General features: G+C 42.9%; 1 protein-coding gene across 3 annotated transcripts in view; it reads right to left on the bottom strand.

Annotated features, from left to right (window-relative positions):
• Positions 1-12,076, bottom strand: part of PPP4R1 (protein phosphatase 4 regulatory subunit 1) — a 76,364-nt gene extending 64,288 nt beyond the window's left edge. For all 3 annotated transcript variants that reach the window (XM_054984635.1, XM_054984636.1, XM_054984637.1), the window contains exons 1-2: positions 11,906-12,076; positions 11,318-11,362 (exon numbers count right to left, since the gene is read on the bottom strand). In XM_054984635.1, coding sequence (XP_054840610.1) covers positions 11,318-11,362; positions 11,906-11,912 — 52 coding nt within the window. In that variant the 5' untranslated portion in view covers positions 11,913-12,076. The remainder of the gene's footprint in view (positions 1-11,317; positions 11,363-11,905) is intronic.
• Positions 12,077-12,697: the final 621 nt, after the last annotated feature.

The following is a 12,697-nucleotide window of genomic DNA, read 5'->3' as shown; positions in this document are numbered from 1 at the left end:
GCATGACAATAAGCCAGGTTCACGCCATCATGCAGCATCTTAATAGAGCCATGTAATAGAGACACAAATCTTGCATGTTTTCAGAACTGAAGAAGCAGTACTATTCAGGTGCACATTGCAGATTTTTCATTTATCAATTACTCATGGAAAGTTACACAGGTGAGCCCTTTGGCTACATGAGTCTTTCTAGGGATTTAAAATCACCTCATATTAGTTATAAAGCTTCAATGCTGTTGTCTTTATAGACTATTGCCATTTTATGTAGACAATTCAGATCAGGGTATCATGGTACATAACATGTAAAAGTCATAAGCTCAATATCTGTTTTTCATGGTATGTCTATTATGCTTGACTATCTTCTTTTAAAGAAACAAAGTAAAAGAGTACTCTATTTTTAGATGAGCAAATAGTTCCAATTCTGTAGTCCTCACTGCAGCACATACAGAAGCTTTGGTTATCTCAGTTCTAAACGAAATCCTGTTTCCTTTATATCTCCCACTGAAATATCTAATGTACTGAGCATCATTTTGACGTTACCAACTATGAAGTAGGCTGAGCATAAGAGCAGAGTGATACTGGAGTTCTTTGGATGGGTTTTTCCCATCAGTTTTGGCCCCATGCTGATTTGATTTATCACCTGATTTCCAAACACATTTTTTTGCCTTTAGTTTTTGCTACAGGTTTTTTTGCTCCCCTCCCCCAATTTTTCCCAGTTCTTTTGAGACCACTTTTACACCAATCTTTTTCTGGAAGCAGATTCTGAGTCAATTTGCTCCTCGTGTGTAATATTTTTTTCCAATGTTAGTTGACCTGCCTAATCCTTCCCACCAACCTCCAACCCATTTTTTGACGATTGAGCATTCATCATCATTGAACCACTCACTCCACACTGCTCACCTACCTTCCCCTCTTCTCCTGGTTTTGTTTGCTTTATTAAAAATTGTTGTTTTCACAGCCTTGTATCCACCTACTGTTGATGATACAATATATACAGCAGATTCTCTGATTTCCCAGCTTTCCTTTAAAAAAAAAAAGGTCTCTAGCCCATTTCATCATGGAGATATGCCTTTTTCTTTATATCTCTACAAAGGAAGGACTAGAGACTTACTTTTTAAAAATTAAAATCTGCTGCATGTATTGTTACAACAGTTGGTTGATATAATGCTATGAAAATAATGATTTTTTTTAAAAAAAATGCAGAAGCATTGGGGCCCCCGGAAGGGGGTAGTGGCCACTTCTGCTGCCAGAAAAAACAGTGCGGTTTGAAAAGAACATAGACACCACGGTTCCAGCCGCCATCCCAACAGAAGTAGATTTGCTTGGCTGGTTCCAGCCTCCATCTCCTAGCTCAGGGTCAGCCCAGGTGGGGCTCTCCGGTTTGGACTTCCAAAGAGAGGACTTAGGTATGGGTGGTGGAGCTGCTCCCTTTTAGGCTTTCCCATGCAAAAACTTCCTGTTTGTTCATTTTTTTATCTTTTGTAAAAAAATCAGCCCTTATATCGATATAAAATTATAAGCCTATGCATAAATATAAAAGGAGGGGGTGTTGTGACATCACTGATGATGCCACTGATAACAAAAGTGCCCTCATTTGAAAATCCTGATTATTTAAGGAACGTGCAGAACAAAAATAAACTGACTCTGCAACTGTAAAATTGCGAAGGGAGGACAGATGTCTGGAAGAGCCACATTCAGTCTAATTCCAGTGCTTGGGGATTGACTGCTAAGAAAGTAAGGAACAAGTTGAATGTGCAGAAAACATCATTTTTGGGAGCTACTCCAGAGAAAGATGGAACCCACATATAAAGTCACAGCAACCCCAATATCTTTCATAAGAAACTGTCTGCTTTAACTGGTTATTAATTATCAGCATTACAATGGTATTAATAGTTTTAGTTTAAATAGTAATAATGTTTGCAAGTGATATTGTTCTTGTAACACTTTATATATAGTGACACACAAGCACACAACGCTTTCTGCAATGATTTTTCTGGCAGGCACTACCAACCATCTTACTTGTACTTTAACAGTTTCTTAGTTCTCTTGAATACACCAGCTGGGAGCTAATGTTAGAGATAATTCTATGAAAAACTTTAAATGCATGCACCGATTACTTATGCATGATCCTTCAGCACTGCAATCTATTGGTACAATCCAGCACACAGTACAGTATAATCTAGATGGTGGACTGTACCTCTGAGCTCACTTTGCTTGCTAGTTTTAAGTAGATTCTAATCTAGCCTGAGCCTTCAAGAACAGCACAAATAAAAATAGAAACTACTATTTTATTTTCTGATTTGTTGCATCATGTCAACAGTGATTCTATTAAGCTTCATTACCAATAATTCTATATATGGTTTTAAGCATTTTCAAAGTTCAGTCACAGACAATTAAGATAGACTTGAAAGTACCCGCTGTCTCCAAAAGCACAAACGACTCTGCCTTCATTAGTGGTCTGCCATCAATGGTATGCTCTTCTGCCATGGTAACAGAAGCTGTACTGTTACTTCCCCTGCCTTCAGTGGAAGATTCAATCTTGCAAAGACCAACACATTCTTCTTACAACAACAGTATTTGCAGAAAGCCAGAGGAAGCATCCTTCATTGCTTCCTTCTGTTTATATTACACACTAGGAAGAAGAGTCAGTCATTCTCCTATCTAACCTCTTCTCTAAAAGGTTAATACTCCAGTGGTTGCTACATGCTCTCTTATTTTACAGTTTCTCTACTGTGTTGATAACAATTGACTTTGTAACTTGCTTATACTGTACACATCACAATGGGATCTCTGAGGTAGGATTAGGGCTTTCTGGCACTACACTGACAGTGCAATCCTAAGCAAAGTTACACCAGTCTAAGCCCATTGATTTCAATGGGCTTAGACTGGTGTAACTCTGCTTAGGATTGCTCTGTGAGTGTTTTTTTACTCTATCAGATACTGGGAAATGAACATAGCAAAACATGCATAAAAACCAATCACTAAAAGTAACAGGTAAAACTATTAAAACCGATTCTCCAATTAGTAAAACAGCACGTATTGAACATGTCAAAAGAACTCTAGTAATACCAGTAATATGGTTAATGGGCTTCTTAAAAAAATCCATTTCAAATGCTGCTGGAATAAAGTAATTTTAAACCACCTTGTCAAACAGAGTGGACCTGCTTATTACTGAGAAGGCCCTGTGCCTCCTGAGTCAAATTCTGAGAGTGCCAACATTGTTAATGTTAGGTTTTGAATTTATTTCCAACCTATCAATATACAAACTACATTTACAGTCACACCTTAGATCTTCATAATCTCTCATCTTCAGAGAATGGTGTAAATATTTATTCTTACTATATTTCTGTGCTACAACAAGACAAATTACACTATTAGTTCTAAGTGTTTTTGATTTTCTGATTTAACAATGCTAAAAGAGTCAGAAGTATTTTCCACTGTAATACAACACCTGTAGAGGAAAAAATATTAACAATTGTACAGAAACTACTATAAAATAGTGAAATGTCAAACAATTGGCATTTTAGTCTGTTGTAACCAAAACAAAAGATCTCACAGCACCTTAAAGATTTGTTAATCTATTTTTACATAAGTTTTTGATGACAGGGCCCCCTTTTTCGGGTGCATAAAACATTATTCTTAGTTGTCAGGGTCCAAATATATATTTCACATATACATACACACTTTTGTACTAAAAATGGAGGGAAAAGCTATTACAAAAATGAGTCCAGAAGGACAATCAGTCACGAGTGACATTATGCAGAAAACACGTACATATCTCTTGACCAATTCACTTTCCAGCTTCATTATAAAACAACAAGGGGGGGGGGACCCACAAGGACTTATATATCCCCTTTCCCCACTATTTACTCTTTCCCTTCCCTGAAAGACCCCATAGCTTTCCCCCTTTTTCTACTTTCCTATCTCCTTACCAGCTAGCCTACTTTACCAGCTAACCTACCAATCTACCGCCTGCCTTCACCTTTCCCACCTTCTCTGCCCCTGCAGCCTCTACCTAGGATAACTATGGTCAACTTGCTGACCAAGATCCAGCTGCAAAGATTTGTGAGGAGCACCTCATTTTCGCCTGTATCTGTACTGTGTGCTGGATTGTACCATTACACCAAACTGGCTTTTGTGGGGTGGCTGATCCTAGATCAGTCCTAGATGAGTCATAAACGCTGGGTGGTAGCAAGTTACCCAGTGGTTGCTGCTGGCCGTAGCCTCTAAAGGCCAAAACAGCCCTAGAAACCAGTCCTAGAAATTCAAGAGACAGGAGCCCTTCCCAGACTTTTACTGACAGACACAAAGGCTTGAAGGTTGGCAATATGGTAGTGGTTGCCTAGCAATGGTCATTGAGGGCATTCATTTCTTAACGGTACAGGTGCTGTTTCTATTATTTTTGGATGTTTTTAACCCACAACATATATTTTCTTTTTTAGATTTCAGATTTTCCTGCAAACCTGGGCATTTTTCAAGTTTGTAGAAAGATCTATTTAGTTTGTTCATGGCTCCTGTCTGTGAATTTTAAGTATCCACAGATTTGGCCATGTTGAGAATTAGACATGTTGATTACTTATATTTTAGAATTACTTCTAAAGAACTTCAAAACATGAAGCTGCTATTTAAAAGCAAGAGAAGGAGCCCTGCCCAGGTTTACAATCTAAGACAGACAGACTATAATGGGAAAGGAATAAAACATAAGAAAGGGGGAGAAATAGAAGGGAGTTCAAGGGATCAAAAATTGTTTCTCCTTTTCATCTTTTCCCCTTAATCTGTTAATAGTTCTGTTTTTGAACAATACAATGAATCCAAATTTAAACACAGAACTTTATTAATGATGATATTAATGATTATGTCACTGCAGGAGTGGAATAAGAGCAAAGAGATTATACTGTATTGTTAACAGAATGCAAATACTCAACAAAATATAAATTTACAACATAAAGAAAGCTCAAAAGAATATACTAATTACATAGGGCAGTTTAGTTGTTTGGCTAATAGTGCCATTCTCGTAAGTGTATTGACTTCAACAGACTTAGAAGGGAATAACTCTGCCCAAGAATACTACTGTAATGTCTAACTAGGAAGTTTCTTTTCATGATCTATCGCACTTTGCCTAACTAATGTACAAATTCAGAAACTGACAGCCCCAACATAGGCCCTGGATCAAAAAGGGCTTAGGATGTCTATTCTGTTGTCAGCTGATGGCAAGTAAAGTGTAACTCCTATACTGGCACAGAAATGGGCAGCATCACAGGTGTGTCATGGTGAGAAAATGACTAAGCCCCTACAGCACTCGAACACTTGCCACTATGTTACACTACCCCAAACCCTACAAATCTCAAAAACATCCTGAAGAGGCCCATGTGAAGAGGGGGACACCAAATGCCACCTTCCCAGCCTGTTCCAAAATACCAGTACAGCTTAGAATATTGATTAAGCTTGTGGCCAATCCCAGCCCTACAAAACAGCCAATCATGGCTTTCCCAAAACCTGCATAAACCCCAGCCAGGATACCCATAGTACAGACAACAGGGTAGATGGCAACAGGCCATTATCAATGTGGCCTCATGCAAACTTTGGGCACACATGGGGAGACTGTGGTGATGCTAACCCCAAGGAAAAGGCACACACATGGGCACTGAGTACAAACAGCCAAAGAAGAGAATAAATGCAGATACTGTGTACGTCTAACACCACCCTGCTCAGAACTCTTTCAAATATTTCACCTTAGGACATACTGAAGGGCAGACTCTGCTCCCCAGCTGGGGGTGCAAGGAACAACATACCCTCAGAAGTAAGCAGAGGAGCAGAGGTCACTGCCCCATATTGGGGCTGCTACAGATGTTTCACCCTGCCCCCCATACCCACTGTGCATATTGCCTCAATAAACTTGCCTCCCACAACAGTTGCTAGCAATAAGCATGAACTCTGCAGCAGGGGTGCAAGGGGGTTAGCAGATATACCAGCACCCTACTGTGACCACAATACCATGCTGGTCAAACCCTCCCCACTCTAAGTAGAGGACACAGGGAGCACAACAGCAACATAAGGCAATTACCTACCCAGGCCTGGCATGTCCATGGAGGCAGTGCTGGCAGCCGCCTTGAGTGCCGAACTGTGAAGGAGGCGCTGTGCTGGCCCCCGACAACTCCCCCGATCTGGAAGTGGGCCACGTCCCTGCTCACTTCTCCGCCCCTTCGCCACTGCCGCCTGCCTCGGCTCGGCTGGTGCCCAGGCGGCATGGCAGCAAGCAGGGAAGCGTGCCGCCTCCCTGCGTCTTTGCTGCTGCCACCCACCTCAGCTGAGGGGGATGCTCCTGCGCGATGACTCCAACCTGCTATTACTGGCTGAATACTTATAAAGCCTATTGCCTTGGAAGTATCTGACCACCATGGAGCAGCCCCAGCAAAACATGCAGACACAGTCCCAGAGTTACTCCCCACAATAGATGGATAAAGTGTCAGTCCAGCAGTTACATCATATCCTCCAACATCAACTGCCCACCCTATAGGACCCCTCCCCTAGAAAGGCTGCATGAGAACCCTGCCAGAATCCTACTTGCTCTTTGCTATAACTGTAGAACATTACTCAGTATAGCCTTTGGGAGTCTCTGGAGAATGCAGAGAGAGGCAGCTATCCATGGGAAAGAGAAGCTAGGAAGGATACCAGTGCCAACCATCTAATGGAGCTATGATATGACCAACAGCAAAGCATGCATCTAGTTACTCTGCAATGGAGTTGCCATCTGTCTTTTTCTAGCCTAGTTCCTGCACCACTGCAAGCTACTTAATAGACAATTGTTTGACAAGCCCAGTTGTCCCTCTCATGGCACACAGTAAACGAACCAGGTCTACCTGTAACTACAGGTTGTCACCATAGCTTGCAAAGACACAGGAGCTTTGCTAGAAGAAGAAGGCTGACAACCCCATTTAACAGAATTGCCTTCAGTGTATCTGGATGCTATTCACTAAATGTGTGGAGACCTCTAGAGCCATGTTTCTGTTTGATTGGGGAAACAATAGATTAGGCTCAGTCCCTCCTTCCCCTGCTTATTCCAACCTGCAGCTGTCTTTGGCATACAGCTCACACCAGAAGGGGGCCGAGGATGTCGTCCAACGTGTGAACAGGAATACTCTCTAGTACAGTACAGAGACAGTGCGTGGAATTGCAGGTTGAGCAGCCAATCAGTATGAGCAGCCTGTTTCACACTATTCTGTTTGACAGGGAAAAATCTCAGCTGTGCGTCCTACTCTGTTAAACCTGTCTTTTGGATTTGAATCATGAGCCTAGCATATACTATACCCTGCCTTTCCACGTGCTATGCCTCTCTTTGCATTCTCAATATGACTGTTGTCAAAGACAAGACTGCTGGGGGATGCCTAATGCTGCGCCTTGTGCGTACACCAACCAATCTGTTAAGTGGTTAGAAAATTGCACCCAAGTGTGTAAGGTTTCCCTTTCCTCTATTCCTTTCTCCAGTTCTGAGGCTGTGCCAACCCAAAACAGAGCAGAAGAAGGCATGATTGAAAAGGGAGCTACTGAGGGTAGGGATGTCCCTGAACCCCACAAGAAGGAATCCAGAGTATTTCATCAGGGTTTGCTCTATTGAGCGAGCTACAGATGCACATGAATGCTGTTGCTGAAGCAGCCACATATCCTTCCCAGTATGTGCATGCACAAGTCGTAAAATAGAACTTAGCCGCAGGTCGGAACTCAAAATACACATCTGCACAACTTCCTGGGGTATGTTCACTCCAAAGCCTCTACCAGTCATACCATGGAACTCCTTCCATGAGAGGGTGGTTCTTCCCACCCTTAGTATATTCCCCACATATTGGCAGCAGCACTCTCACATGAGGGAGTGATGGGTGCATTACCATGACCTGACTGGCTATCCCAATCTGTCTGTCATGGGGCATCAACAGCATACCCCTCCATGACTCCTGGATGTTTGATAGGGAGCTATGGACCGTGGTACAATTTCTGCTCTTTCTGCTGCTTGCTGATGGGTATTTATAATTTCCTTTCTGGGGAGCAAGCAAAGGGTACCAATTTGAAGCACCAGGAATGCCAAGAAAACAGTTGTTCATTCTGGAGCAAGGGAGACCAGTGTATCAGTGTGAACTGACACACACAGTTCAAAAGAATGCTATATAGATGCAAATTTCCTTTAGCACTGCTTCAGCCTAAAAGACTGTTTCAGACAACTCAAATGGACACAATGCTTCCTGTTCCACAAGTGGCCATATTAAATGACATTTTTAGAATACTAAAATAAATTTAATTGCCTGTGTTCATTACTCCCTTATTCCGTAACTTCCTCATAACAATCCATTCTTTTTTCTACAGTTTCAATCTATTTCCCTGTGATTTTTATAAAAATAAATCTTCAAGGTGGGAGCATCTAGCAAGCAAGACAAGCTTGAAGAACTGTTAAGTTCTATACAGAAACAACTACAAAACCTTACCAGAATATGGTTCTAAATTCTCTTGAGGGAAAATATTTAGACAGCAGATGTGTCATGTTTAAATTCCTCCTTTCTCATTTATTACTGTAAGGTAAAAATATCTTTTCTGCTCCCAGACTCAACCACTGAGCAAGTCATTTTTCTTAAAAAGAAACAATTATATTTAAGAGGTTCACCTAGCTAGAATTACATAACTGGTCATTTTTCTTCTAGAGCAATATAAGCATTTTAGCTGCTTATAAAACTTACAAGCAGTTAACAGTGAAGTCCTAAGTAGAGAACTTAAAACAAAATGCTGGACTTTATACGAGAAATCTAGGAAAATCACAAATCACTGGCTTCCTCCTCCACTGCTATAATTAAAATATTACCTGTGTTGCTAACAGTTTATATAAGAACTTGAAGCCTTTGCTTTCAGTCAAGCATTTAAGAAGTTATCATAAACTAGATCACCATAGCTTACTGTATTTTAAGTTTGTCACTGAAAGAACAATGAGCTAGTACCTAAAATAAGATATATGGTAGCCTTAGACATTAGCTTTTCACAAGGAATTCAGTTTGTAGGTCTGTCAACATGTCGTTTATAGCCAGTTCATCTCAATCCTCAAAGCTATTGGTAAAAATCAGATCTTTTGATAACTCATTTCCTTCTATGAAGGGACAAGACAGCTGCACTACTCCATGAATACACAGGGTACAAAGTTCAGGAGGAAACATGTGAGAACAAGAAACGAAGTGTTCTCAGATGCAGAACTTTGGCACAAAAAAGGACTTCTACAGGAAATGAAGCTAATATAGAATCTAAACACTCCTATTGCTCATTGAAAGGTACTCTTTTTTGACAAAACTTTCCCACTGTAATCTTAACCATCAAGGAATTAAAGGCACGAGGACTCATATTACAAGCACTGCTTCTTGGGGACATTAAAAGAGAAGAAAACAGCCGAATGAATATTAATTTGTATACAGCTGCATAGCAATGAATGCTACAGCACAGCTTACAACAGAAGTTAAGCTTTCCTCTCATGTCATCCTCACTGACTAGAAAGATTTAGAGCCTCACAAGAGAAATTCTGTATGATGAAGTTGTTCAAATCCAAAAGTTAAAAGTTAAACTTACACATATGCAGACTGGGAACTTAAGGAAAAAGTAACAGGATGTGGGGACCAATGTGAGCCAATAGCATAAGGGACAGTTTTTACATCATTCAGGAGCCTTAGCAATACCTTTTATATCACAGAGATCCTTATTCCTCAGAATACCTTTTATATCAGAGTTCAAAGAATATGTGATGCAAACATAGAAGCCTGTATAGACTACCTAGCACAGCATTTGCTGTTTTTTAAATAAAAAGCCTAAACCACATGTACATTATTAGTAACTAGAAAAAATACACTGAATTACATAGGTGAGCTTCACATGAATGCTTAAATGGACATCAACACTTTTATTTAATGCCATACAATTTATCCACCCTTATGTTATCCATTCTAAAAGACAGCAGATCTCCAAAGTCTTAGTTAGAACTCACAGCCAAGCTACCCAAGACCTTTAACTAACAGAGCACCATGGTTTGAATGTTGAAGCCTTATACAGTTTATATATGAGCTGTTTGCCCAGGCTTGGATGCTATTGGAAAGCAGGCTGTTCTCTACTTCCCCACAGAACTATGGTGGTTCTATGGAGTTTCCAGGTTTTCTACATCTTTCTATATTTCACAAACCTGCTATGCTGCAATGTTTTGGGAAATTCAGGACAGTGCTCATACGGACAGCAAAGTCCAGGTTTTCCTGCTCTTGCCCAGCAGCCATTCCCCATTATTACCTAAGGGTTCTGTTTTAATTTGGCAACAAAACGATCTAAATACTTTTAAAAATTGAAAATGGGGAATCCAAAGAATCTGATATACAGATTGTTATAACAGTAAGCGAATTGCCATTTTTTAAGAAAACCCTGAAAAAGCGCTCAGGTGAAACAGGGAAACTGGTGGAATGGGGAAACAGTTGCTACAGGGATCAAGAAAAATGTGGAATGCCACATGGAAGCCCCATTGCCACTGCATTGTATTAGCAGTTCCAGAAAACCACACAAACCTGTTGCTTAGTTGCAGACCCACTATTGCATTTATTCAAAATAATATTAATATCTAATGCTACGTCCATATTAGACATTACCACTCTTATTAGTTTTTTATCTAAATAATTTTCTAACTTCAGCAGCCTGTCCAAAAGGTAACAGAATTCTGAAAAGGGCTCCATTCCTACATGACACAATCAGTATGTTATAAACAATAATACAGAAAATTCTATTAGATATTACTACTGGCCTCTTCTGCTTAAAAAGTACCACATGATGAGAATAACAGTACAACCAACCCATCCAACTCATGGCTTTCCCCATTTCCACTTCCTGCTCTCCAGGCACGTAAACGTAAGAAAATAAGACCAAAAACTTTTTTCCTGAAAAACACAACCCTTTGCAAACCATACACTTAAATGTCTGTATGTGAGAAAACGAGCAAGGACAGCTGAGCATGGCTGCTTCCTCCCACAATGCAATTTGCGCCTCCACGCTATCAAGCCATTTATTCAGTGAAGCAAATCCAAACAAGAGCTGGGCATACGTGTGCGCGCGCGCTCAGCCCGTCTCTCTCCCCACCCCGCTGTATTTTATGAAAGGAAACGCCGCCGCGGAGGGACGGGTTGCATTTCCACATTTCATTCCGGACGCGGGATACTCGGAGTTTCCGGGTGGGAGTGAAATGGGACCGCCCCTGCCCCTCCGAGCCCCCACTCCACACCCTCCTTGGAGACAGAAGAAAAGGAAAGCCGCTGGCACTACTTACATCCGTCTATCTCCTCCTGCAGGTCTTCCTGGAGCAGCGACAGATCTACAGGCGGGGGGAAAAGAGAGACCGACGATGTGAACTGTAGCCGGAGGAGTTCTCTATCGAAGCCCCGGGTCGGTCTGACCCTGCCCCTCCTTAAGCCCCTTCAGCTCTCCCTTTTGAAAACCATAAGAGCACCTTACGCTGCCGTGCTCTCCTCCTCCAGCACGTAAACACACGCGCTTGCAGCATCCTACAGCCCCCTCCTCACATTCATGCTGGAGGGGGGGGGGAGGGAAAGGGGACGCCTCCATCTGGCAACAAATCCCACAAGCCCGTCCTACCGCCAAACTGAGGCTCGGTTTGCTCCTGGCCAGCGATCGGCACCAGTAACAACAAACCCTCTTCACGCCAGACTCCTTCACCGTAGTTTCCCGCACTTGTACACGCCAGAGTCAAAGGCCCGAGGGCTGTTTTTCGAAAGCGGGGGCTCTGCTAGGTGGCGAGTGGCTCGCCAAGGCGCTTCGAGCCGGCGGAGGGGGGTCCTGAGGTGACTCTCGCGCTAGATTGGGACGGGGTAGGGGGCGGAAGGGAGGCGCTACCTACCCGCCATGTTTCTGTAAACCTCCCCGCCCGATTCCGGGGGCTACATTGAACCTGCAGCGGGAGTCGGAAAAGGAGGTTTAAGGGGAAGGAATCGGCCCGGGTGGCAGTTGCGGCCTTTGGGCCCAGGCGGCGTTTCCGGGCGTCCCCAGGAGAGCCTCGCACCGCGCGAGCAGCCCGAGAGGGAGGGGTCTGGGCTGGACACTCTCGCAGGAAGGCTGCCCCCGCCTCCGCCAGGGAGGGAAGGGAGTGAGGTTGACGCACGGGAGGCTGCGGATCTGCTCCGCTTTGCCCTCTTCCTCCCGCTGACTCACAAGCCGCCTCTGTCGGGCACAGCCCGCCCAGAGGAACCGCTTGGCCCGGCTGCTCTGCCCAGCCGGAGAGACGAGAGCAGCATCGGCTGCTAGTGCTGCCAGACCCACGACGAGCGCGCTTCCCTTGTTCCCCTCCCAACTTACTGCTGGATTTCTCCCGATCCTGCTGCTCTGCCTGCTTCGGGCCCACCGCAGTTTCTAGACTGGACTCGGGCACTTCCCGTTTTTGTGCACCGCACTATGGCAGGCTCTGGTGCTGTTTCTAGGCTGCTTTGCTGCTTTCAGGTTCAGGCACTTGGCTGTGGCGCTTTACCAGATCTGATTTTCTACTAGCAGTTTCCTCTAATGGTTATTTCTTTTTCTTCTTTTATACCTCAGTCATTGCATTCTTCGCTCCCCTCACTACCTGACGTTCTTTCCCCTTTCACTGGCCTTCATTCATATTTAGCCTTCAGCCCCGAGGATTACTGCAGCTGCTGTT

This window comes from Eublepharis macularius, chromosome 7, assembly GCF_028583425.1.
Source record: "Eublepharis macularius isolate TG4126 chromosome 7, MPM_Emac_v1.0, whole genome shotgun sequence".
Lineage (NCBI taxonomy): Eukaryota > Metazoa > Chordata > Lepidosauria > Squamata > Eublepharidae > Eublepharis > Eublepharis macularius.
The sequence above is the reverse complement of the archived record's forward strand: the minus strand, read 5'-3'. Positions and strand labels throughout refer to the sequence as shown.